Source organism: Chrysochloris asiatica, unplaced genomic scaffold (assembly GCF_000296735.1).
Source record: "Chrysochloris asiatica unplaced genomic scaffold, ChrAsi1.0 scaffold00050, whole genome shotgun sequence".
NCBI classification, from domain to species: domain Eukaryota; kingdom Metazoa; phylum Chordata; class Mammalia; order Afrosoricida; family Chrysochloridae; genus Chrysochloris; species Chrysochloris asiatica.
In genome coordinates, this window is record NW_006408568.1 from 7298411 (window position 1) to 7326184 (window position 27774).

General features: G+C 36.8%; 1 protein-coding gene across 1 annotated transcript in view; it reads right to left on the minus strand.

Annotated features, from left to right (window-relative positions):
• Window positions 1–3489: 3489 nt before the first annotated feature.
• Window positions 3490–27774, minus strand: part of KDM5A (lysine (K)-specific demethylase 5A) — a 160131-nt gene continuing 135846 nt past the window's right edge. The window contains exons 25-28 of the mRNA XM_006862704.1: window positions 19086–19245; window positions 17696–17916; window positions 15935–16345; window positions 3490–5327 (exon numbers count right to left, since the gene is read on the minus strand). Coding sequence (XP_006862766.1) covers window positions 5121–5327; window positions 15935–16345; window positions 17696–17916; window positions 19086–19245 — 999 coding nt within the window. The 3' untranslated portion in view covers window positions 3490–5120. The remainder of the gene's footprint in view (window positions 5328–15934; window positions 16346–17695; window positions 17917–19085; window positions 19246–27774) is intronic.

Sequence of the window (27774 nt, forward strand, 5' to 3'; positions counted from 1 at the left end):
CAAACACACTTGGGGTTGTACAATTTGAAAGCAAAGTGTATAATGCACATTATTTGCGTGAAAATATGGTACTTGATCTAAACTGGAAGAACCTTACATACTTTTTTTTTAAGAGAAAATAATTTATCCCCTTATGAAATTTCAGGTGTTCTTTTAATTGGCAAGAAAATGCTTTCTAAGTTGAAAGATGACCAGAATTATTCCTCCCTCCCCTGTCAACAACTCTCCTCCCCAACACATGCACACAGTCCCACACTTCGTGAAAATGCTTGTGGATCATTTCACTGCAAGCAGAACATTAACATTTTCATCAATTGTCTTTTTCTCATACTGGCATGACCTGACAACCTTGACAATGAGGACAAAAGGTCATTTGCTTCTCTGAAGTAATCTGGCTTTGAACTAGTTGCCAGCATTAGGCCATCAAAGGAAAAAGGAAAGCATTTCTCTTCATCTGCCCTGCTACTACTGGTTCATTGCAAAGGGATAAATTTCTCAAGAATCAAAGGTGGGGAAAGTTGAATTCATGCTGAAAACAGATGACAGGTAAAATATTTAGGAATCACTTTTCCAACCTTACATATTTTTTAAAAAACTATTTTCAGCCATGTCAATAGGGTAGTTATACCACTTAATTATTTCAACTCAGTTATTTATTTTATGGAGAGTACTTTAAATATTAGAAACTCCTTTGGTCATGGTTAAAAGTGGCTCATATACCAGCCAGCATTCTTCAGGATTATTAATACTTATCATCAAAATTTACCTTTATTTGACTACTTTTATGTAAAGTTTCCACCCAATGTCAATTGATGGGGCAGGGAGAAAACCTGAACACACAATTTTTATTTTTAGATGTATTTTTTTAATCATATCTAATATTCTTTCAAATTTTTGTTTCAAAACAAAAGAAACACAAAACATGCTCAAAAAGAAGATATCAAGTTATACTTTTCATAAGGCACCATCAATAACTCTGGTAAGTTAAGAATCCATATTATATTGAAGCATCCCACCAACAGGTAAGGGAATAATATGTAAGGGAATAATCAATAGGGAATCTTGAGGTTTGTAAGAAACATTACTTTTTAGACCGCTTGGAGCACTGCAAAGTAAGAACAAGTAGGATACAGCTTTAAAAAACAGTCATATTCTTTCCTGTGCCCATCATTCGCTGCATAGTGGTAACTGGATATGATCCAGGCCAAGGAGAAAACTGCATTTCCAGAATATACTAACATTCATTCTATCCTCTCATGCTATAAATATCACTTGGCACATCCATCTCTAAAGAAGGAATAGTATGTTTTAACGTGAAAATAGAAAGAAGGTGGGATGGGAGACAATACAAAAGGTAGAAGACAAATTAATTGCTTGTTTTTCTTTCTAAATTTGTATTTTTAAGAACCTAGTGCAAAAACGACTTTCTACACACATATGATGCTAATTCACATGTGAACTTTATTGAACCTGATTATATGAGGGACTTTTAACAGCTTGATTCTTCCACAATTTACAATTTTTAAATCCTACTCCAAATTATCATTTTTTTTCTTTAAAGGTGGTTAATCCTACCCTTTGAAAGAGGGTTTTCCTCAAATGCTTTTCTTTCAATCTCCTGCTTTAAGTGCTGGTTGGCTGACAAGCATACTAAAGAATTAAACTGTTGACAAGTAGGAAATTTCTTCACATGCACTGAATTGAATTGAGTATGTAATCCAAATTGGAGGAAAAGAAAATGTCATTTCTTGGAGACTTGAAAAGACAAAAGCAGAGAAGAACAAATTAAAGCACAGGTAAAATTGTGAGAATTGTACAGTATGTAGTTTCAATAATGACATGCAGTAATTTGTCACCTTTCTGAGGCACCAATTTAAATCATGCAAGCCAAGTTGGTTTGCAGAGCTAGGAAGGGAGCCTAGTTGGCTACTGATCTCCATCTCATGGTTTTGTTGCATTACCTATCAGGAAGTGAAATAAACACTGAGGTGGGGAATGACTAGCACACCACTCCCAAGAAAGCTAACTACTAACATTATAGCTTTACTTGTAAATTTGGGGATTTGCATAGTTCTAATAACCAATCCTTTGAGAATAGCAAAGACTAATTTAATTTCCCCTTCATTGTTCCTTCTATTATCTTTGCCAGAAGAGTTTATAATGAAGGCAATGAGAAATACCTTTGAAAATAATTAAACACATAAATTGAAATATTAATGATAAAGAATCACAATTTCAAAGGAATGGGTAGGGTAAAGAACCATTTTAAAAACAAGTTTTAACATAAAATGTTACAATATTGAAGAACAGAGTAAGGTTGTAAATAAGTAATTTCCTCTGGCTGAAAATAACGCTTTATATAGAACACATGTCATTGTTAAGTGCCATCGATTTGGTTGACTCAAATCTTCATTATTTTATTAATTCCAAAATTATATATTACTATATGAAACTCTCCCTCCCAACCCCCTTATTAGTTTATCTGTTCTTCTCAGCCTTGTTTTAAATTTCTGGTCAAAAATCAGACCAGTTCCTCCTGGCTTTCAAATACGTATAGAACATTCAAAAGTATCAGTTAAAATGATACATTTAAGTTTTAAAATTAAGAAGATAAAAGAAAACCATTTATGGCTGAAGACTGGCTCACTTTTTTCCCTTAAATCTTCAGCAAGAATTTATGATATGAAGGACATAAAATATTCCCAAATAGTTAAGAATATCTATCCAACATACTACAAGTCAAGGATCATAACAGTCAATTTTTTCATGTTCCTCAAAATGGTACAACAGTTCATGGATGATGAGGAAGAAAAAATTAAAAACTTTAAATGTATTCCCGAGCAGCCATCACTTAAAATTTCATTCGATTTGTAACCTACAAATATTTGAAGATTTTCACTGAGAAGACCAAAAAGCAGAAAGTTTTGTGCCTTCTTCTGTAACACCAACCAGATGAAATTTCCAAATGATAATATCTTTATATAGTTTGGTAAAACAAAAACATGAAACTGGTTAATCAGTTACCTTGCAGTCTCCCATCAAAACCCTAAATCATACTTATATGATACAAGACACATGCACAGTGACACATATGAACTTCTTAAGTCAGAACATTCAAAATGTTAGATAGTATCAAGGGAAGAGTGACTAAAAAACAGATAATATGAGCCACAGAGAAAGCATTTCCAGAAACTGGATTTTATAGGACAGCTTTTGCTTTTTATAATAAAATGCCTTTTGAGTTAAATCTCATACCCACTCAACCTGTAACTGGACAGTACATTTCACTTCTAGTTACTAGAAGACATTTCTTTAAAAATGATTGGGGTAAAAAGGGAAGAGGAGACCATAAGCTGTTCTCTAGGTCCACCTGCCACACCCCTTTTTAAAAGGAAAACTGGTGAAGTAAAATCTTAGATTTTTAAACCAAAATAAAGGGGACACAGGATAGCAAAGATGGAACACTGGTTTTTTTTGTCCTTAAAAAAAAAAAAAAAATCAGTCTGCTTCTAAGAATAGTTTACATACAGCTCACCTAACACCTTAAGAAGAACAAAGAACACAATAGGAGGGAAGAACACACAGCACCATAGTTTCAAACATTCACATAAAAACAAAACAAGCAGCCAGCACAGACTAGAGTAATATCAAGTCCTCTGACAGGGACAAATCCCAACACATAAAGGAAATATAATTATATATTGAAACAAAAGCAAGATGGAGATCTGGCCAAGAATAGAATGGAGATGGGAGTGCTAACTCCTTGTACTACAAGGAAGGAATGGGATTTCTTCATTGAAAAGAAAAAGAAAAAGCAAGTCCCCAAATGGATGTTGAAACTCTGTCCTATGCTGCTGGTAACAGTATATATATATTTATATATTCATATATGTATATTAAAAAAGGAAAAATAATCTTTATAGAACAGTCAGTAGTCAGAGACATTTAGAAAAAAGTAAAAACAAGTCCTTTTTTTTTTTTTTTTTTAAAGATGGATTTACTAAAACCTCTTCACCCAGAGGTATTACAACCCCACATCCTCTGATGGAGCCATGTCATTATTCAACAGCATCTGCTGTTGCTCATGGGCCACAATCAGAAATTGCCAATGTTGGAAACAGCAGACATTGATTGGGGTCAGGGCTGCAAGGCAAAAGCTGTTATCTGCTGGTCTTGCTCATGTGGCCATGCCTGAAGCCTGGTGATGTCTGGAATACTTGTGAATGAAGATTTCCCCGAAAAGCATGCATCACTGAGGCTCAGTAAGACATTCTGACTTGTCTTTTTTCTTGTAGGAGTCTGGATCCATGTACCTGTTCTTCTTCAAAATGAAGACCCAAGGTAACAGACTTCTCTCAAAGTCAAAAGAGGCTCCTTGCCTTGAAATAAGAAAAGCTCTTCTTCCCCAAATCCAATCTAGTCAGATTTCTGACCTAGTTGCTATCCACCCCCTAAGGTAGGATAAGGCAATTTGCCCAGGATGGTGAGAGAGTCTTTTATTTCGGCTTCCTTCTTGGTACAAACAAGCATAAGTACCTGAGGTCTGTAGACTGTGATACTATCTCATGACTTCTAACAGGAATAACTTCAATCCTATTCCTCCAAGTTGTATCGTAAGGCATGAAATGTCCAGTAATAGTGGAAATAAAGTGGTACTTGGACTCTTCTCCAGCTATCTCAACTAAAGAGATCCAAGCTATGAGCACACTACTTGCCTCCAAATGGTGCTGCCCCTAGGAGTAAGCCACTAGCTAATATAAACTAGCCATAAGCCACATCCTACAAACCCTGTTAACATACCAATGTACTATAATGTTAACCAGCCACCCTAGATCTCCATCAAGTGCTTGATTTTAATGCAGCAAACCATACTCAGAGGGAACATCTGAATTGAAATATTGGCTGCTGTACCAAAGGAGACATCCTCTGCACAGATGTGCTGATAAAGAATGTAACTCACACAGTCCATGCAAAGAGGAAGCCAGCACTAAGAGGACTTTCTCTAAAGGCCATTCATCTTTGGAAGCAACATTTTGAGTGTTATCTAAACCACTCTACTTGATGACTAAGGTCTCAATATGGTCCACTTTCCCCCTTGTCCCAAACTAACCAAGCATGTGCTAACTGGTCTCCTTAAGATCCTCCATTGGTAGTTTGTAGCTCATTATGAAGGAAGGAGGTGGTGCTTGGCCTGGGCTATCTGGCCCCTGCTTCTTTTCACAGTTTATACAGATGTAATCTTCATTTTCAGCCATTTCTGGAGAAACGCCCACACAAACTTGATGAAACCACTCATCACAGCCACCATCACACTGTACCCAGTCTACCTGTAGGGGACAAGATTAGGGAACGTTTAGGTCACGTAAACATGAAGCCTAGAATAAAAGCAAATCAAAGAGCTTTTTTGGCTTAAATGACAGCAAACAATTGGGATGTCCAGAGAGAGAAACAATGACTTGTTATGGGGTTATTTTCAAAAGAAAGAAACTGGGAAGTTAATACCCAAAAATTACATTTTACAATAGTGTGTCCACAAAATTAGGCATCTTAGATACTTCATTTCCTCATGAATACCTAGCACTCCTTGTGAGGCAGAAACATGTTTGAGGAAAACTTGACAAAAAAGGAACTTTTAATAGAGCAGCCAAGTAATTTTAGCTAATATTAACAGTTTCTATGCCCTAAGATAATGCAATTAACAATCAAGAAAGAAAAAGTACAATGTGAAGGCAATCCTGCATATCAACATATCAGCTTTATTTCAAAGAGATAAGCCAAAGTACTAAAAGCATTAAATACCTTTTTAGAAAAGTAGTCACATAGGCCACTTCTTTATTTTTTATTTTGCTTTTTGGAAAAAAAGTTTTCCCACCCTTTTTTAAAAAAATATTTTATTGTGAATTATGTGATAATTTACATGGAAGAACATTAGCTTTACATTCATCCTATCATATAGTTTCACTGCCATGGTTACACCCCCTGCCCCCCATGCATCATACACCAACCAAAGGTTATACCCTAAAAGCCTGCCCCCCAGTCATCAGCACACAGCCCCTCTCCCTCTCTGGGTCTAAAGTCCCCAGCCACTCCATCTCTCCACGTCATCCTCTCTGCCTCCATCTCTGGCATCACTGTTTCTCTGGGTAGGGTGCCACTCTCTGCTCTTCTCCCTTGATGGTTCCAGGGACCTCCGCTTCTCGACTGCAAAGTCAATCACTCCCCTCCCTTTACTACAAAACGTCTACCTTTACATTTCCAACCCTCACAGTCAGTCCTGATATCAATTATTCACTATTGTATCACAAGAGACCTATCCCCATCTCCTTTCATTAGTCCTGCCCACACAGATTGGATACTACTCAGTGGAGATTCTACCTTCCTCCACGCCCTCTGGATCTAGTCTCTCTCTTGAAAGCTTGTAAGCCAGTCACTTCGTGCCTTTGTAGCCCCCCTCCACCCCCATTTTGGGTAGCCAATGTCCAAGTTGCCTATCCCTAAATACTGTGTATGGAGGGGGTGGGAGTGATCCTCGCTGCAAAGATTTGTTCCCTCTTTTGAGCTACTGTGTCCATAGGTGAAGGTCAAATTCATCAAATTATATCAGATTACTCTTTTTTTCCTCTTCTTTCTTCTTCTAGTTGAGCTCTGATCATCCAGTCATCGAAGCCAAGTCAAGCGCGTATTATCTGCAAGTGTGGGTGTTCTTATGCATATGCCCTCTCTTCTTAGCAGTTGGACGCTTCACTCTCCATTCTAGTCCTCTGTGGCTATGTCACTGACTCTGGACCCAAGAGTCCCAAGGTCTTGCCACACTGCTGGCCAACCAGGTCTCCACCCAGGTTCACAGGTGTATTGAATGTTGTAGGGCCTAGCTTGCAGCTTCACTGCTGTTTTCCCCTCACTCCCCCTTATTGGTGACCAATCAGAGCGCATGTCTGCTAGTGTATTCCCATTGAGTCTTGGACGGGGGTTTGCCCTGAGTGGACCCGACCACTTGCCTTGATGTCTCCTGGGTGAGCAACTTGCTTGTTCTTGTAGTAATCAGTTGGACTGCTGTTATTATTTTGTATTTTTCCTGTCGGTCTTTTTTTCAAGAAGTATCTTCTGTTTTTCTAGCCACTCCAGACTGGTCTGCTTGTTCTTTCAAGTGGAAATTTCCCACCTCAGAAGATTCTGGATGGGATTCCACCTATCATCTTACGCAATGCAAAGGCTCCACAGGAAGTCTCCTTCACTGGGCACATTGTAGCCCCATTTTAGGTGTTCCAATCAGTTATAGGCAGAAGACGGACTTACAAGCTTTCCATGGTGATATTTCTGGCTATTCCTTTCTCTCCCCATCAAGTGTCTACTTTATAATGGTATGACATAGGACACTTTTAAACTAATTATTTTTTATTCTTCTCTTCTTCCATTACAAATACAATTCCCTATAAAAAGTTAGCAAATATCAGAGGTCAAATCTTACAAATTAACAAATTACACAGTCACAGACACAGGTCAGTAGATCACTCTGGGATTTAAAATTAAAGTCTGGAAAACCGATAGGTTGATAGCCAATGTCAGGCAAACTACATCCTTCAGAGATTACACTAGGCTGAAAAAGGATTGTACTGCGGTGACTTTAAGCCTTGGACATAGAGTCAACAATAGTGTGACTCTGAGTTTTTATATATAGTACTTTCCCTAGTTTATGCCATGACAGATAGGAAATTTGAAGATTTAAAGAACTACTCTCCCTCTTCCCAAAAATGGGCAACACAGGAAGCCACTTAAAACAATTAGCTTTGCTACAGATCAGAACAAGGTAAGGAGTATGAAACCATAAAAGAAGTCTCTCAGTAGAGTTGTGAGAAGAGAGATGAGGGAAGTTTGGGTTAGCTAAATGAGTTCAAGGGTATGTGAGTAGTTCTCAAAATGAGTTTGCACGTACTATAAAAATAATCAAAACCACAATAGTCATTTTACTGATTTTAGGGTGGTAATAAAACAGTGGAAGAAATCATCTGTCAAACTAATCTTTCCGTTTCTGTTTTTCCTAGAGAGTTCTATATTTCTAAGAGTACTATGTCATATAAAGATTAATGAACGCATTCACAAGTCCTGAGTTCTGATGTTACTCTTTCACAAGTGTATATAATTTGAAGCAAGTCATTTGACCTCATTGAGGCTCAATTTCCTCATCTGTAAAATGGAATTAACAATTAATTACAGTGTTATTGATAGAATTAAATGAAACTTATGGCAAAGCACTTAGTTGAGCACCTGGGATACTAGAGGCACTTTAAAAACATTCTATGCCTTGATAACAACCACCAGCAGAACTGCTCAAAATGTGTGGACCATTTACATCACAATCATCTGTTGCCTTTGCTAAGGCACCCACTCCAGGACTCAGTATCAGGGGATGTGTGGGGGGGTGTTGAAGTAAGAGGCAGAAATCTACGTTTTACATTTTTAATCACTACTCACATAACCTCAAGGTTAGCAGTTAGAAACTACCAGTAGAGAGGCTTCCTGCTCCCATAACGATTTATAGCCTCTGAAACCCTATACAAGGTAGTTATGAGTTGGAACTGACTCCACGGCATACCACCACCAGCTTTTGTTATATTGTTTCCTATAAATTTAGAGCAACTTTAACAATTCCTCCTAAACAAAATTCTATTTTTCTTCTGTAATTGTATAATGTCGAATTTTGAGTAAATCAATGTTCATGTAGCAAGCTGTATGAAAGCTAGAAAATGGCTTCTGTGTAACAAATTAAAAACATAGGCACTGCAAGCAGGTGAAGATTTACAAATTGGGTCCTATAGGGGCAATCTATACACTGTCCTATAAGGTTGCTAGGAGTCAGAATAGACTCCGTAGCACACAAGTACTGGATAGTAAATGGCTATTCTGATAAGGTGACAGTACGAGGGGGCTTCAAAAAGTTCGCAGAAAAATTACATTTCTCCACAAACTTTTTGCAGTCCCCTCATATTTCTAATTGGAAAAATGAATTGTGTTTATTTGGGTTGCCCACTGTAGGATAAGCAATGGACTGCTAACCACAAGGTTGGTGGTTCAAACCTACCAGCTGCCCTTCAGAAGCCCTATACAGGGTCTCTATGAGTTGGAACTGACTCAACGGCACTTAACAACAACAACAAAGATTATTACTGTATGCCAGACTCTTAACAAAAAACTATAGCACCTAACAACAATAACCCTTAAAAACCAGGGCTTTGAGCCAGTTCATTCCGGTTTGACACGCTCCCACTCCAGAGAATTTGCCTTTCCACCCCACATACACTGAATCAGAATCACTTAGGGATCTTATTAAAATGTAAATTCTGATTCAGTATATCTAGGATGGAAAGGCAGATTCTCTCAGCAGGAGGTCAAATATGACCGAGTAGGTTGGAGAAACCCTGCCCTAAACCAACAGACAGCTTCACTCCTACCTCCAAACCTTATAAATAGCCCAGCCTCCATTCATGATAGGACAAGAAAGTTACCAATTTATCAATTCGAATTTTTGCTGACAGGAAAATTGGCCCATATCTTTAAAAAGCAAGTCTGCCCTATACTCACTGATTTCCAGTTTCTCAAAAATAGGTATTTCATCCTCTTTCAAATAAGTAACAATTTCCCTTTTTGTGATTTTGTCTAGAAGTCTCTTGCTAAGCCTGGCTTTCACATCATTCCAAGACAATGTACACAGGTTCTCACTAGATGAAATAACAATTTATCCTAAAATCCTGGCAGAGAAAAAAACAATACTTCTGTTACTAATGATCGTTTTATCATGTTCATTCACTAAGAATCAAACTAGACTTCTATTTTTATTTTAAAAGGCCTATAGTACTGATGTGGTGCTGTGGGCTAATGCATCAGACTGCAAAGTCATTTGAACTGCAAGGTCGGTGGTTCAAGTTCACCAGCTGCTCCTTGGAAACCCTATACAGGCTTGCTATGGGTCGGAATCGACTCAATGGCACTTAAAGACAACGTAAGTTCATACAAGAAGCCCTGGTATCATAGTGGGTTGATTAGGAATTAAGCTGCTAATCAGCTGCTCCGTGGGAGAAAAATGAGGCTTTCTGGTCCAGGAGATTTACAGCCTCGGAAACCCTATACAGAGTCATTATGAGCTGTAACCACCTGACAGCACATAACCAACACCACCACCAGCACAAGATCATAAAGCAGACTAAAGCTTGGAATCCAAAGAAGCTTTTGACACTGGAGCAACAGGCTATGTGGTGGTAACCTGAAAACACAGTAATACAATGCTGCTGCTAAGAGATATACTGAGTGAATAACAAAAATAACTATTAAATACGTCACAGCTATGAGCTGTTCAAATATTAACTGATAGAGAGATTTTAGATTATAGCACAGATAGGTTTCTGTGTTCAGATGTGGGTAAAATGTATGTTTAAATAAGAAATATACTAAGTATAAGAACTAATACTAGATTTGACATTTCATGTTTTGGTTTCATATTTAGATTTAAGAAAAAATATTTGCAGACTACCTTTTGTTCATTTCTTAGACATGAAAGCTTAGTGATTCAGTGGTATTCTTAGAATACTTACTCAACTGAGCTGTTGTCATTCTGGCATTTGCTGTCTTTTGTACCAAGGTTCCTTGCAAAAGCCAGATTGGAAAAGTGAAAACTACTCAGTGAAACAAACACCTTAACAGATGTTCAGAATCCTTACTTGGGTGTTCTAAATATGAGGTGAACAAATCTCCTTGTTTGTCTAGGGCTGAGATGTTTCCCAAGGTGTGAAAATATAAACTGTTAAAAAATGGGAAAATCCCAGGCAAATTGGGACACTTGCTTATTACAGCTGAAGGGTGGGATCCTTTTTTCTGCCAAAATTTATAACATCATTTGCTGTGTTACCAATTTTAAAATGAGCCTGCTATATTTTGTCAGATATTTCATTGACTCACCCCTATAATTAACTGGTGTGGCACTGTGGGTTAATGTGTTGAACTGCAAGGTCAGTTTAAACCACAAGGTCGGTTTGAACTGCAAGATTGGTGCTTCAAGCTCACCAGATGCTACCCAGAAACCCTATATAGGGTCACTATGAGTCAGAACCAACTCGACAGCACATAACAACAACAGTATAATTAACTCACCTCTAAAATGATGGCTGGAACCGCAGTTGCCTTGGCAGGGCCAGACCAAATGATTACGTGGGCCTTATACTGGGGCCGGATGTTCACCACCCCTGCCCTAGCTCAACATCACAATTTGTGTGGTGTGTGTATGTGTTACACATTTAGGTAATTCAACCTTTGATTACGTATGCTAAAAAGAAATACATACTGAAAAACTAACCAATATGCAAATATTTGAAGTCCTGGTGTGGCACTGTAGGGTAAGTACTGAACTGCTTACTGCAAGGTTGGAGGTTCAAACCCACCAGCCACTGAACAGGAACAACAACAATATGCAAATATTTTGGATAAGACCAACACCACAAAAATCTTTTTAAACCATAGTGGCTAACGCTGAGTAAAATTAAGTGGTGTAAATTTATAAACTGAAGCTCTCTTTATTTGCCAACGTCAAAATGTGTTTGGAAGTTGTTGTTGAAGAGCCGTTGAGTTGGTGCCAACTCACAGTGACCCTGTATAGGGTTTATGTGGATTGAACCACTGACCTTGCGGTTTAAATGGACTTTTCAGTCCAGTGCTTATTCTACAGCGCTATATCAATAAAGAAAAATGAGACAGTAAAAGGACAGGTCCACAATAAATGGGATAAAAAGTGAAGGAAACTATTTTCTCACTAAAATAACTACATGTTTACAATAATAAAAGAATAAAATACAGTACTTAGGTGCCACCAAGTCAATTCTGACTCATTATGACCCTGCATAGGATTTCCAAGGAGTGGCTGGTGGGGTTGAGGCGTTAACCTTATCCTACAGTGCTCCTCCTGAAAGAATTTGCTCTTTCAAGTTCACTTGTTTTACTCTTGGTATCAGTAAGACTGAATGAAGGGGACAGAAATCAGGGAGAAAAATATTCTGAACTTTCTAACTAATCTTTTAGAAATAGTTTTTCATTATTTCTAAAATTAATTTTAGCTGGATACTAATTTGATAACAGATGGAAAATAAATAGCTGTAAAAAATACTTTATATTATTCCGACATTTTTCTTTTCTCTTTTTAAAACACCTTAAAATCGAGGCTAAATACAGTCAAGTAATCTTTCCTCTAAATTTTAAAATTTGTCTCATTTTTTGGAAAATTCATAATTACTACTGGGTTAAAAAACAATAAAAGTGCATTTACCTAAATAAAAAAAGGAATCACAAGGGTTAATTTGCTGCATGATGTTTTAAAAAATACAGACAGTTCTTTAAAAAAAAAAAATCTGTCTTTATATTTGTTCTGAAGACATGTTCTGCACAGGCAATAATTTGATTTTCTTAAGAAAAATACTACAAATTGAGAAAGTTGCAAAATTTTTTACAAAGTTTTCAAAGAAATGTGCCTATTATTGGAGTCCTGGTGTGGCGCTGCAGGATAAGCAATGGATTGCTAACCTCAAAGTCGGTGATTCAAAACCACCAGCTGTTCCTTGGAAATCCCATACAGGGTCGCTATGAGTGGGAACACTTAACAACAATAATATGCTTATTATCTAGTAAAACTAAGAAAGCGACTTTAAAAAGGATTAAAATATTTATAATTTAAATATTAACTAAATTTTATTTTTCACTAAAATTTACGAGCAGGTAAAATATTTATAATCTGAAATAATTTATTTTAAATTAAACACATCATAGACGATAAAGGCATCTAGGTGGCACAATGAAGCAGATGGCAACAAACCAAAAGGTTAACAGTTCAAACTCACCAGCCACTCCTCAGGAGAAAGATGCAATAGTCTGCTTTCATAAAAATTACAGTATAGGAAGGTATACTTTGTATTGTAGGGTCGCTATGAGTCAAAATACAATTTACTCAATGTTAATGGGTTGGGTTTTGGATTAGGACAGTAACACTAAATTTCTTTTCATGAGGTTAATGGCAGGCTAAGGCACACATTGCTTACCTTTATGTATGAAGGAACTTCAAAAAGTTAATGGAAAAATTGAATGAAAAGACAACGGTATTCTTTCATGTACTTTTTGAAACCACCTCATATTTAAGTTTTTAAAAAAGACATTTTCTCTGAATACTCAGCTAAGTCCCCTTTTGCTCCATCAAAATGCAAATTATCACTTTCTAGATTCTTTTTTTTAAGTACCTATAATGTTAGGAGCAATCACAGGTCACAATTGAAAATAATTACATTTTAATGTAATTAGGAATCCTGGTGTGGCACCATAGCATAAGCACTCGACCTCAAGGTTGGTTTAAATCGCAAGGTTGGCAGTTCAAACTCACCAGCCACTCCTCAGAAACCCTATACAGGGTCGTTGAGTCAGGGCTGACTTGACAGCACAACAATGTTTATTCTGCACTTTTGGTTAACAAATTTTTTTTTATAGATTATTTCACTTTATCCTCATAACCGTATGATGTAAACAGGGCAAATGTTGATAGTTTTATAGCAGATGGAAAACAAAACAAAAGCCTTACCTGTAGAATTTATATGTGACATATACTATGAGACAATAAAGATAATAATATATGAACTTAACCACATGCAGAACAGGGGAGAGATGACTGAAGTAATAAAGAGAATAAAGGAAAATAATTCATAGTGGATATAAATAAACAGGAAAGAAGCTAGGAAAGCTTATGAAAAAAAATCACTCTGTCCTGCTGATAGATTGCTATAAAGCAAATTAAAAGAGAATGGAGAAAGTTCTGTCAATTTGGAACTACTAACATTTCTGTACCAAAGTGAGGGAGTTAACCTTTCATCAACCTCTTTAATAAACAAATTCAAATAGGAATCTATTCAAAATGAAAGATAAAATGCACATATGTGTAATGTATCTACGAAAATGCTTATAGTGTTTATAACAATATGGAAAAATACTTATGAATAAAAAGTGAAGACACAGAATGATAACTATAAAACAAACTACGTAGAAAGAAAGGAACACATTGCTATGCGTATGTAACTTTTATCCCTGGGAAGTGAAATTCTGGAATATTCATTTTATTGTATATTTATTTTCCGTGGAAAACCCCTTGTTGTTGTTGTTGTTAAGTGCCGTCGAGTCGGTTCCGACCCATAGCGACCCTGTACAGGGTTTCCGAGGGTGTAAATCTTTACGGGAGTAGAAAGCCTCATCTTTCTCCCGCGGAGCAGCTGGTAGTTTCGAACCGCTGACCTTAAGGTTCGCAGCCCGATTCGTAGCCACTACGCTACCAGAGTATAATATAACTAAGTGTCACTTTGTTTTGGGATGTGTTTTTGTACATCTCATTGTTGGTGGGGTAGGGATATTAGTGGAGGGAATTTGGTCTGGCAGTTAGGGAACCAGGGTCCTATTTTTGATTTAGCCTATTTTTGATTAGCCTCTAGGGCTTTGGTCACATCACTTTACTTTCATAAAGTCCCAAATTTCACCATTTTAAATAAGGAGCTTAGATGATGAAACTAATCCCCTCAAGTTCTAAATATGTACACGTGCTTGATTGAGAGGTTATGATATCCATTCATATTTTTTAATTGAGGAGATATAAAAATCTACATATCAAGTGATATAATGAGCATATTAAGTATAATTTAAACTATGACTTTATTAACAATCTTCATGGGAACCTTAATAAGTGGAGGCACAGGAAGTGAAGATGTCTTCCCTTATGAAATAATATGGTATTTTTCATAAAATCCATATATCATTCTCAAAAGTTCACAAAGTTAATATTTCCTACAGAATAGATACCACTTAATTTGCAATCCCATAAGGCTGGCTGTTCACACCTACCACCAACTGCTCCTTGGAAACCCTACACACAGTTGCTGAGTCGGAACCAACTCGACAGCACTTCACAAAAGAAAACAATGAACTGTAGCTAACATTTAGGGTGAAAAGTTTTTATATGATACCTTTAAAAGTCAGGTTCATCTGTTAATAAGACCTCCACTGAGTTTGAAAAGTTAATGTAGACACTTAGGTAAAGACAGTAATTTATGGTAGATTGTTGTTTAAAATGTTAGTCATCTGAAGTTACATTTTATCTAAAATTTTTGAAATCTTAAAACTTAAGACCTACTTCACAGGCTTTAAAGCAGGAATGGGGAACTTTTTTCTGCCCAAATAACATCATTCATGGGCCATACAAATTATCAACTTAAAAATTAGCCTGCTATATTTGGTCAAACATTTAATTAACTCACCCCCTAATGTGATGGCTGGAACTGTGGCTGCCTTGGCAGGGCCAGACCAAATGATTACGCAGACTATGGGTCGGACGTTCCACACCTCTGCTTTAAAGCAAACGGTTTGAAAAATTCACATTCCACTTAAGAGACTACACAGGTCTCAGTATGACTATGATATGGACCAAAAGGGGAGAATTAATCCTTTAGTTTTAGGTCTTTCAACAACTCAATGCAATTATTTGCCACAGCTATTAGACTCTTGGCCCAAGGTTGTTTTCAGGCTATTGTGGCTGACAAGGTATTTAGTTTTCTGACTTACTTTATAGGGAAAACACAGAGTATTCTACAACTTAGTATTTTCATTACATATGAAATATACTGCTTGGGAGGAGTTATCATACAGCTTCTCTCTACTTCTGACTAAAAATTTTTTTTAGAATATTTCTCTTTAGCCCACTGATGTAAGAGCCTCATTATTCACATACTGTTTATACAAAATGCAGAAAGCTGATTATGCTGGGAATATAAATCCAGGAATCTAAAGCAAACTATCATTGTATTAAATGTATCATTCCATCACTACTACCTGTGCCTTCTCTCCCACTTGACTATAGAAAGCTGGGACGCACCTTGTCCTTGCAGGGCCTCTGGCAGTTCTGTGCTGCGCATACTGCATTCTCATCATCAGATTCCTCTGCACCTGACCAGTCATACTTTGAGGGGATGTCCAGTACTTTCTTTTCTCTTTTTTTCTCAGTATTCTCTTTCATAAGTTCAACTTTGGCTGCAGCAGCTTTCTCTTTCTTTTTCTTTCTCTCTTCTTCTTTTGCTAGTTTCTTGGCCAGTTTGTTTAGCTCCTTTGATTTTTCAGCACTTAACTTTAGTTTCTTCTTTTTAGGTTTGTCCATTTTCTTTAACTCCTTGGACTTCTGTTTTCCTTCCCCGAAAAGTTGCTCTACCTTTTCTAGCTTACGTTTCCGTTTCTTCTCTGAAGAGTCCTTTCCTTTTATTTTTAATGGTTTTTCTTCCATGCTGTCATCCTTCAAAAATATAAAATTAGAAACAATTTAAAGCAAGACATTTAAAAAGTATTACTTGACAGATATGTATGACATTTTAAGAAGGAAAATATAATATTTAGTGGACATAAGGCAAATGAAAATAATGCCAAGCCCTAAATAAAATGTTTCTTATTTTTACCAGCTTTTTGGGAAAAAAAGAGTAAAAGACATTCAATGTTAGCATGCAAGCATAAGTCTAAAAATATTGCTATAAAATCATAGAAACGTCTATTAAACCTTTATCTCTCTAACCCCTCCCTAATGAATTCTGCACTCTTCGATGTGTATGATGTCAAAATGGCAGCTCTGAACCCAAATTATATTTTTTCCAACATTCGAGTTTGGAGGAGAAAACCAAGTATGGAAGCACAAGATCAGATCTACAGGGCAGACATGCTAAGGTTTCCTAAGAAACTTCTCTTAGGATAGCCTTGCTATCCTAGAAGAATGAGCAGGTGTCTTGCTGTGATGGAAAAAAATTGCTCAGCGCAAGTTTCCTAGCCTTTTACATACTAGTGCACTTTTCGATTTTCTTACAACTTCTTCCTAATAACCCCCGTGACAGTCCCGTGTTCATCAAGAAAATGTCAAGATTATCCCTTTGGAATCCCAACACCTAGTCACCATAACGTTCTGAGCTGACCTCAATTCTTTGAAGTTAACTGACCTAACAGATCACCTCAGACTCCACTATTTCTTTTTCTGAAGGGACTCTAATGAGACTAAGACAAGTTTATTACTGAGAAAACATCTCTGCAGCTATCCACTGAAACAGAAACACATTTAAATACATTTTATTTGCAATAAACCCATGCATGTATGAACTGGAACCTAGTAGCAAAACTTTTTGACTTATCCTTGTATATTAATCTAGTCTGTAGCATCTCTGTTTGAGATGAATACATACATATAAAACTAATCATATACTAAAGTATGTAATAACTTTTCAGTCCTCACCACTACTAGAGTTCTGGTGGCACTGTGGGTTAAGCACTGGACTGCTAAAACTGCAAGGTTGGCAGTTCAAACCACCACTATATTACCCTTATTTTTGAGCCTTCCATAAATAAAACAGTATAGCTAAAAAAATACTTTAGCAAATTAAGTATTTGCATATGGCCTATTCATCAAATTAAATATTGCATAAAATATCAATAGAAGAAAACCATAAAGTAGAACTAACTTTGCCTTAAGTGGGTGAATGAGAGTAGAAGAGTCAAGAGCACAGCCCATTCAAGCTATCCTCTTGCCAGCATGTGCTACCTCCAAGGAAGCTGAGCATACTTCAAGAGTTTTAAAACCACGGTTCAAGTAAGTTTTAATCTATACCTCCATGATATGCAGGAATCTGTCTTCAGAAGGTGGGTGTGTGGCCTGCAAAATCCGCCATATGTGCTGAGTCTCATCTAGAGATACTTCTAGGAGATCTCCAACCATCATAAGTTCTTCTAGTTGGGCTTTTGCTCCAGGTGACAACTCTAACACTGGAGGTTCCAAACTCCTGGGCACCAAAGGGCTCTTTCGAGGTTGTTTCCTTGGGGTGCTAGAACCTTTCCCCCCACCAAAAAGAAAAAAAAGTTCTTTATCAATTCTTTATCCTATGGCTACAGAAGATTAAGAGTGGGACAAAAATTTCTTAAAGCTCATGCTCTCTCCATTTCTGGGTACACCAAAAATAGTAAACATACAATATTAAGAATATTAAAATATATAATTCCAAACCAAATCTACTGCTAAGTCAACTTTAACTCATAGGGAGGTCTACAAGACAGAGAACAACTACCCCAGAGGGTTTCCAACACTCTAAATCTTTATCGAAGTAGTCTTTCATCTTTCTCCCATGGAACAACTGGTAAGTTCTTGCTTAACCTTCTGGCTAGTAGCCATGTGTTTTAACCATTACACCACCAATGCACCATGTTGTTGTTGTTGTTGTGAAGTGCCGTCGAGTCGGTTCCGACCCATAGCGACCCTGTACAGGGTTTCCAAGGGTGTAAATCTTTATGGGAGTAGAAAGCCTCATCTTTCTCCCACGGAGCGGCTGGTAGTTTCGAACTGCTGACCTTAAGGTTCGCAGCCCGATTCGTAACCACTACGCTACCAGAGTGTGTTTTAACCATTACACCACCAATGCACCATAAAATATCTTAATCCTTATATAACATTAAACACCACATACATAAATGATTGTCTTTGTAATGAACATGCAATAATATACGAGAGCCTTCAAAATGTTCATGAGAAAATGCAATTAAAAGAGAAACACACTCCATCTTTCAGGTGTGACCTAAAGCAGTGACTTGTTTTCACTGGGGAAAAAGAAAGTAAACATAATTGAGAAATCATCCACCAAGGATGAAACTTAACAAAACTATGTAAAACTAGAAACAAATATTCTTGAAAAGCATGAAAGTCCTCAGCAACTGGAAATGATCAAATAGAGGTTAAATAACTACCTAAAGGGATTTTGTAGAGATGAGTCTCTAATGTTTTTCTAATTAAGATTCTACAATTCTACATAAGCTTTCATGTTATCATCTAATGACAGAAAACAGAAACAAGGGCTAACTTTTCTTAACCCCAAAAGAATTTTCAGATTCCACTCGTATTTCTTGACCAGGAATTGTATTAAATTCAGAAGAGATTCATAGTTTTGATTAATACAATGTTTTTTCTCATTTATTTTAGGCTCTTCACCGTATTGTTGGAAGACCAATACCTTGTGAACAACTCTTAGAAGCTGAAGAATAAGCATGCTCAGCACAGAATGAAGGTGCTGTCCACATGTGAGTTACCACCTCCTCAGACTTGATAGGAATCTCTTCATCACAAAAAAGATTGGGTTCTAGACTACTAGAGGATTTCACACTGGCTGTGTCCTGAAAAAGAAACAAAAAGGTATATTCTGAATTACAACTACTTAACTTATCCTCTCAAGAACAGAAAAGCAAAGATTCCAGGTTAAAGCTTCTAATACAACATGCTAAAAATATGACATTAAAAATTTTTAGATGAAACAAAAAACTAGTTGCTGACAATTCCAATCTGAATCATGGTGAGTCCAGGTATGTTCACAGTACAACTGTGCTCCATAGGGTCTTCGGTGGCTAATTTTTCAATAGATTGACAGGACTTTCTTCCATGATGCCTCTATTAAGTAACAGAAAGTATCCACTGGGAAGAAAAATAGCAATAATCACAGTTTCAAGTTAAGAAGGAAAGAGTAAAGTTAAAAAACAAATCCATAGACACAATAAACCTACAAGAGAATTACTATAATGTAATCTAAGGGCTATAACCCTCAAGAAGTTCCTGTACTAATACACTTAAGGAACCATGACCCTTTAAGAGAAAATAAAATGGACCTAAGAGAGAGAATGAGGTACAGATATGACATCTCAAAGACACAAACCTTTCAATTGTTCTCTCAAGGTTTTCTAATCTAGAAGCTTAACAACTGCTCTTAACACAATGAAGACACTGTATAGGAACAAACCAATTATTCAACTCAAGACAATCCTAGTGAAGTCTCAGATGATGCTACTATGGAATTAAGTTTCCACATGATCACCTATGCACAGCTTTAATATCAGAGTATAGTCAGAAAAAAATTACACCAGATATTTTAACAGATAGAATCTGATATAGGAACTGGTTAAGTAAGAGGGAATGTCAAAAAGTTCTTGGAAAATGGAATTCAAAGATAATGGAATTTTTCATAAACTTTTAGAAGCCCTATTGTATTCATCAAAGGACTGAAAAGGCAAAATGGAAACATTCTGGCCAGTAGTTCTAATAGTCTGAGGAATTATGATGTGGTTGGTTTAAGAGTGTGAAAGAAAACTGGAAATTGGAACGAGCTGCAACCGACAGGGTAACAAAAGCATGCAGTTCAGATGATAAGAGGAATGGGGAATGAAATGGGAAAGATCAAGTCCCTTTTCACTGTTCTGGTCTTCTATAATGGCCCCTACTGGCAGAAGGGAACCAACAGATATAGTGAAGGTTGGCAAATTACAACCTGTGGGCCAAACTCATAGGGCAGTCTGTTTTCATATGGTCTGGTCTATGATGCAAGAATAGTTTCTACATTTTTAAAAGACTGTACTGAATCGAGAAAAAACAAAAACCAAAATAGGCTGCAAAGACGACTATGTGACAGAGACCATATATAGCTCACAAAGTCTAAAATACTTACTATACTTGTCTTTTACAGAAAATGTTTGCCAACCTCAGACTCACAAAGCAGAGTATAAAAGGATGGGTTAGAAGACAAAACACAATCATTTAAAGGCTAACCCAACACCCGGATTTTCTTTGTGGGGTGACTAGCTAGCACATCTACTGCTATTATGAGACTATTCTAATGAAACAGAATATTTTCCAAGTAATGATTAGTTATGGAAAGGACAACTTATGGGAAAAAAATGTTTTTGTGGAAAGTAGTCTGGAAGGCAATAAATATAACCCATTAAGAGTTCATAAACTTCTTGCCTATTAAGAAATGTTAACTCCTAAAGGGCAAAAAGAAGGCAGAGTATGCCCCTACTTTAGCTCCCAGATGATTTTTTTCATTAACTGAAATAGTTTTTTTCAGACCTTGATTCTTATTCATTTCATGGTAGGTAACTCATGCAAGGAATTGTTTATCTTTCAAAATGGCAAAGAGAGTGACCAGAAAGTAGTAATAGGTAAAAACTAATTTAAAAAAAACAACTACTTTGCCTGGTAAAGGATGAAATGTGAAAAGGTACAGTAAGTTAACCCTAGAACAATTACTAAAAAATAAAATTAAGTAAAGCATTGCTGTTAGGTGCCGTAGATTCCACTCTGAATCATAGTGACCCTGTGTATAATAGAACTAAACACTGCCTGGTCCCACCTTCACAATTGCTGCTAGGCTTGAACCTGTTGCTGCTGCCACTGTGCCAATCCATCTCATTGGAGGTCTCCCTCTTTTTTGCTGACCCTCCACTTATCAAGAATAATGTTCTTATCTAGGGACTGACTGGTCCTTCCTGACACTGCATCTAAAGTATGGGGGAACGAAGTCTGGTCAATTTGGCTTCTAAGGAGAATTCTGGTTGTACTTCTTCCAACACAGATTTGTTTGTTCTTCTGGCAGACCATGGTATCTTTAATATTCTTCTTCAATATCATAACTCAAACGCATCAATTCTTCTATGGTCTTCCTTACTCATTATCCAACTTTCACATGCATATGAGGCTACTGAAAATACCATGGCCTAGGTCAGGCGCACTTTAGTCCTCAAACTGGCATCTTTGCTCTTGAACACTTTAAAGAGGGCGTGTGCAGCAAACCTCTTTACATTTTTATCCCCTAATGCAATAACCTAATTTTATCCCCTAATTTCAATAACCTCATATGGATGTGAAAGCTGGACAGTGAATAAGGAAGATCATAGAAGAATTGATGCCTTTGAGTTGTGGTGTTGGAGGAGAAAACTGAAGGTGCCATGGACTGCCAAAAGAACCAAAAGATGTGTTTTGGAAGAAGTGCAGCCAGAGTGCTCCTTGGAGGCCAGGATGGCCAAACTTCGTCTCTCATACTTTGGACACATTGTCCGGAGAGAACAGTCGCTGGAGAAGGATGTCATGCTGGGTAAGGTGGAGGGTCAGAGAAAAAGAGGAAGACCCCCAACGAGATGGATCAGGCAGGTGGCATCATTGATGGCGTCAAGTGTGGCGGTGGTAGTGAGGTTGGCCCAGGATCGGACATTGTTTCGTTCTGCTCTCTTGGGAGTTCAGAACCACATGGTTGGAAGTCACTCAAGTGTGAAGCAGGGGGGACAGCTGTGTCGCTTTAGTGTGCCGCTTTGGTGTTTGGATTCTGGGGACTTGGCTTCAGACTTACAGAACCTGCAGAGCTACCACACCAGCATTTGACCAGTCACCCTGCCCCCTGCTACCATAGAGTCCTAACAGATACTGAAATCACCTCCATCAAGGGTCTCCACAACAACTTCCGGATTGAGTGCCCAGAACACAGATAATACTGAGGCCAGTAGGAACTCCATCTAGGGCCAGGAACTCTGCTGTCACATCCCTCCCACAACTATCTCATGAGCTCCTTGGCTTGCAGGAGCCCCCAGAATTTTCTCCTGAGTCCAAACAGCTGCACTGTTTTTTTTTATTATTGGGTTTGTATTTTGTCTCACTGTTTTTGTTTATTTCTGCTCCTTTTACTTCTTTCCATTCCCTGAATTTTATCTTTTCTAACTCCTTTTTTGCTTTCTTTTCTTCTGTATTTCATTTTCCCTCTTTGATCTTTCTTTACTACTCTTTCTCTTATCATCTTCCCTATCCCTCATTTATCTAAGTTTTTTGTTATTGCTTAATTTCTTCCTTTTATTTCCTCTCTTAATTTCTCTTCTATAGCTGGATTTTGCCGTCAACTTTTTCTCTTTTTAACTATTCTTAGCTGTTTGGGTTTTTTTTAAGTTCTTTTATTTTCTCTCTTATTTTTTTTCTTCCATAGCTTTATTCTCCTGCCCTGCTTTTGTCTTTATAATTATACTCTTTTTGTTCTGGTGCTGGCTGTTTTTATTTCTTTTTCTCTTTTCATTTTTGGTTCCTTCTTTGTTTTTTGTTTTGTTTTCTTGTGTGTCACAGGGGACAAGGGAGGAGGGGCTTCTATTTTCTACCTCAAAGGAGACAGCAATTGTCCCCATATAGTCCAGCAATAACCATCCTCTCTGTAGCTCCGCCCACTAGGCAAGAGTCAATACCGGCTCCATCTGATCAATGATAGACAACAGCCAACACCAGACAAACCTACTCTAAACTGAGGTGCACCAACAGCTAACGAGAACACTGTACACACTTCCATTCTCTTAACTATACCTACAGGAAACAGTTGGTGAGAGCTTATGAACAAATCAACATACAATCATCTATTAAATGCAAAAAGGACAACCCCTGCAATGCAGCAGAGACAACAGACAATTTAGCGCACATGAAGAAACAGAAGAAAATGGCTCAAATGACCAAGATGACCAAGATGCAGAGACAGAAAAAGTTTCTGAGGAAGAAAATGTAATGAAACTAAATGAAAAAGAATTCAAAAGAATGATATCTGGAACCATCAAAGGGATGACAGAATGATCAAGGAAAGCAATGAGAAAACAGAAAACACTTTAGAAGAATTCAGGAAATTGTGATAAGAACAAACAGGTATTATAAATGAAAATTCTGAAACAACACAAACCTGTAATTAGATATAAAAAGATTAATTCTAAGATTTCAGAAATGGACAATACAACAAAAGGGCAAAGGAGTAGCTCTGAAGCAATGGAAGGTTGAATTAGTCTACTTGAATTAGTCTACTTAATACTCTTAATAAGAGTATTAAGTATAAATCTCTTAATACTCATATGCTAAAAGAATAATCAGAAAAAAGAGTGAAAAAAATCTGAAGAAAGCTTAAGAGTTATGTGGGAAGCCATGAAGAGGAACAACATATGTGTCATCAGAATTTGAGAAAAGGAAGAGACAATAAAAAGTACAGAAAATTGTCAAAAAAGTTGAAAGAAAATTTCTCTAACATCATGAAAGAAGACAAACATATAAGAAGTTGAATGAACCTTAAACAGGATTTGTTGTTTCTGTTCACTGCCGTTGAGTAAGTTCCAGCCCATAGCAACCCTGTATAGGGTTTCTGAGGAGCAGTTGGTAAGCTTGAATTGCTGACCGTGCAGTTAACCCATAGCACGTTAACCCACAGCGCCACACCAGGACTCCTTAACAGGATAGATCCCAAGAAAAATTCAGCAAGACATATCATAATCAAACTTTTCAAAACCAAAGATAAGGAAAGAATCCTGAGAGCAGTTCAAGAAAACTAAAAGTGGGGGTAGGATTAGTGATGCATGGAGGGCATTGTAATCATGGCAATGAAACGATATATGATAGGATGAATGTAAAGCTAATGTTCTCCCATGTAAGCTATCACATAATTCACAATAAAACATTAAATAAGTGCTAAAAAGTATTCTTTGGACTGAGAACCAACAACAGCAAAAACAACCTAAGATTACCACACATGGAAATATCACCCAGACTCAATTCAGATATAGAAGTATTTAAAGTACAACCAACCTACAAAACTGAAAATAGGGAACCAGAGATAGCAATTTATAATGAAATCAACTACAAATCAAAAAGAAGGAATAGTGTAGACACAACTTCTCAATGGTGAGGAAGTCAAGTAGATTTCAAGATAAAACAGACTTTTTAACAGGAAATAATTAAAAAAGTTACAGGGTAACCTATAATTTATCTTGAAAATTAATACACATTAAGTAATGCACATCAAAATAAGAAAGAAGGAAAATCAGAGAGAGAAAGTAAACATTAACCAACAGAATTGAAAATGAAAAGAAAATTCACAAACAAAATGAACTCAGCTCATAAAATTGTGTGGAACAAAGAAACTAGCAGCAGCAAACACACAGCAAAATGAGAGCAATCAATTCATACCTATCAATAATTACAACGAATGTTAATGGATTAAATGCATCTCAGCTAAGAGATAATAGAGTGTGGAATGGAGAAGAAAACAGCATCCTTCAATATTCCGTCTATAAGAGACACATCAAAAAGATAGAGGCAGCATAAATGCCCATTAACAGATGAACGAGTAAACAAACTTCAGTACACACAGTGGGATACTTGTTGTTGTTATTAAGTGCTGTCGAGTCAGTTCCGACTCATAGTGACCCCTGTATAGGGTTTTCAAGGAGAGCCTAGTGAGCCTGAACTGCCGATCCTGCGGTTCAAACTAACCTTGTATTCCAGTACATTAACCCACAGCACCACAACAGGACCCCAAAACTATTTAACATTAAAGAATAATGATGAATCTGCAAAACACTTTATAACATGGATGAACCTGGAGGACATATGCTTAGTGAAATTCTTCAATCACTAAAAGACAAATATTGTTGAGACCAATGTTCTGAAAAGTTAAGGAAAGGTTTTCTTAATAAAAGAAACAATCAAGGTTAGTTACTTGGGGATGGGAGAGGGAAAATTATTCACAGGCTAGAGGGTACACTCATGCTAACATGTGTGACAAGGCAGACAGCATACATCAAGAGGGAGGTGAGCAGAGAAAAGATGAAAGTAGCAGGAGACACAGGAAAGGGTGCAATAGTTAAAGTGAATAGAGGTAAATTCTATTAATCATTGGTATATACAGACGACTGCAATCATCATAGTGAAGCAAAGTATATGATTTGCTGAATGTAAGACTGATGATCTGCTCTGTAAATTCACAAAAAGTTTATTTTTAAAAAGAATGCTCATAGCAGCACTATGTATAACAGTCAAAAGTTAGACACAACCCAAATATCCATCAACAGTACAATGGGTAAATTATGGCATATTCATATGATGAAAATTATTACTGCAAAACCAACATAGATGTTGTTTTTGCAGTGGAATGAAAGAACCCAGACTTTAAAAACTATGCTGTATGGTTTTATTTTTATCCAGTTCAAAGGCAAGCAAAATTAACATACAGTAATAATTAGGAAATATGATCTGTTACCTTTGGAAGGAGGTAACTGAGAGGGGATACGGGGTACTTCTAGAGTGCTTATAATGTTCTATAGTTCTTGATTTGGATCCCAACTACACGCTTCCTTTTATTTTGGTATATTTTCTGAGCTATATCCACTTACAATATAAGCAATTTTCTAAATATATGTGATTGTGTATAAACTCAAAACTTTACAAAAGAGAAAATACTTTAAGTCTAAATAAGGGATAAAAATAAAAGAACAGAAAAAACAGTAAGCCTTAAAAATGGCTTTAAAGAGGAAAATTACAGGTCAGTCTCACTAATGGTGAAACTGCAGGAAAGGAGAGAGGCCTTTCAGTGAGAAATGTGTATGTTATCCATCTTATTTGATAGTAAGTGGGACAAAAAATCAGACAAAATGTACGCAATTTCAACCAAAGTTCAAGCCACCCAATTATTAGACAGGGTGGAAAGGTGAAGAAATGTAAGTGTGTTAACTAGCTTTACTCTACATCAATATTAAAGGAATTCCTGAGCGATGATCGCTTCTACTGTCTGTTCTACACTCTCCTTTCTGGCGTGTAACTGTAGACATTTATGCATTTGCAAAGTAAAAACTAATATTAACAGATGGTTCAGTAAAGGCAAACAACATGGCTCATTCAGATATCTGAAAGAAGGTTACGATTTCCAACAGCCTTTGCTTCATTAAGTATATTATTTTCTTAAGTGACACTGAACAATAATTTTCTTGGATTGCTGCTCAAAATACTTATTGATGATCATAGGCTATAACATATAATGTAATTAAACATAGAAAGCACAAACCATCTTTCTTAACATCTAGGTATGTAACAACTAAGATAAAGGGCTAGCTTTATTTTGTTATATAATTTACCTACTCTTCTTAAAGAAAGAAGTAGGGATTCAGTCAAACAAATATATTAAATTCAAATTATTTTAAGCATGAATTAATGGTCACAATCTGGTGACAACATGCAAGGAAAAAATGACCAAGGCAATGGAAAATTAATAGGCAAATACACAGTAAGTGCTTCCATTAAGGAAATATGTTGCAGATTTTTTTTTAATGCAAAAATACCAATATCAAGGTAAATTTGACCTTTAATTACCTTAAGTCTTATCATCATTCTTCTACTCTTCCATCAAATGCATTGCTAATACTGTAAGATCCCTGATTTCACTTTTCTATTTGCCAATATTTTCTACTAGATGAGGCTGTAAATTTAAATTAAGACTTCCATATAAATTCTACAGAAAAAGGACTATTCTCTGCAATCCTATTATATCAAGGTTTGATCCATATCCCTAAGTGAAAGATCACACATATTATCTAAGATATTCTGCTTTCATACACTACCAATATGCTTCAAAGCAAAGTCTATCATGTTTAGCAATTCTAGTAGTTACTATGTAATATGTTAGAAAGGAAACAACGGAAGTCTCTAAGCTATGGCTAATAGGCAATTCTACTATTCAAGTAAAAAGCTAACTGATTTCTATCTGGCATGAGCTGTATTCCTTTTAGATGCTTCTAGTCATCCTATGTAACTTTATAAACAAAGAACTGTTTAACTTCTGGGTAAAAAGGTACTTAGCAGCTTATTCAACAGGTTAACTTAAGTGTCAACTTTTCTAAAATCTTCTAACTCATATAACAGAAAATTCCTTCACTAAAAGCCCCTTGGAGGGAGAAGAATGGAGAGCAAGACCCTACCCAGAGAAGCAGTGACACATGAGATGGAGGCAGAGATGATGACATGGAGAGATGGAGCAGCTGGGGACTTTGGACACAGAGAGGGAGAGGGGCTGTGTGCTGATGACAGGGAAGCAGGCTTGTGGT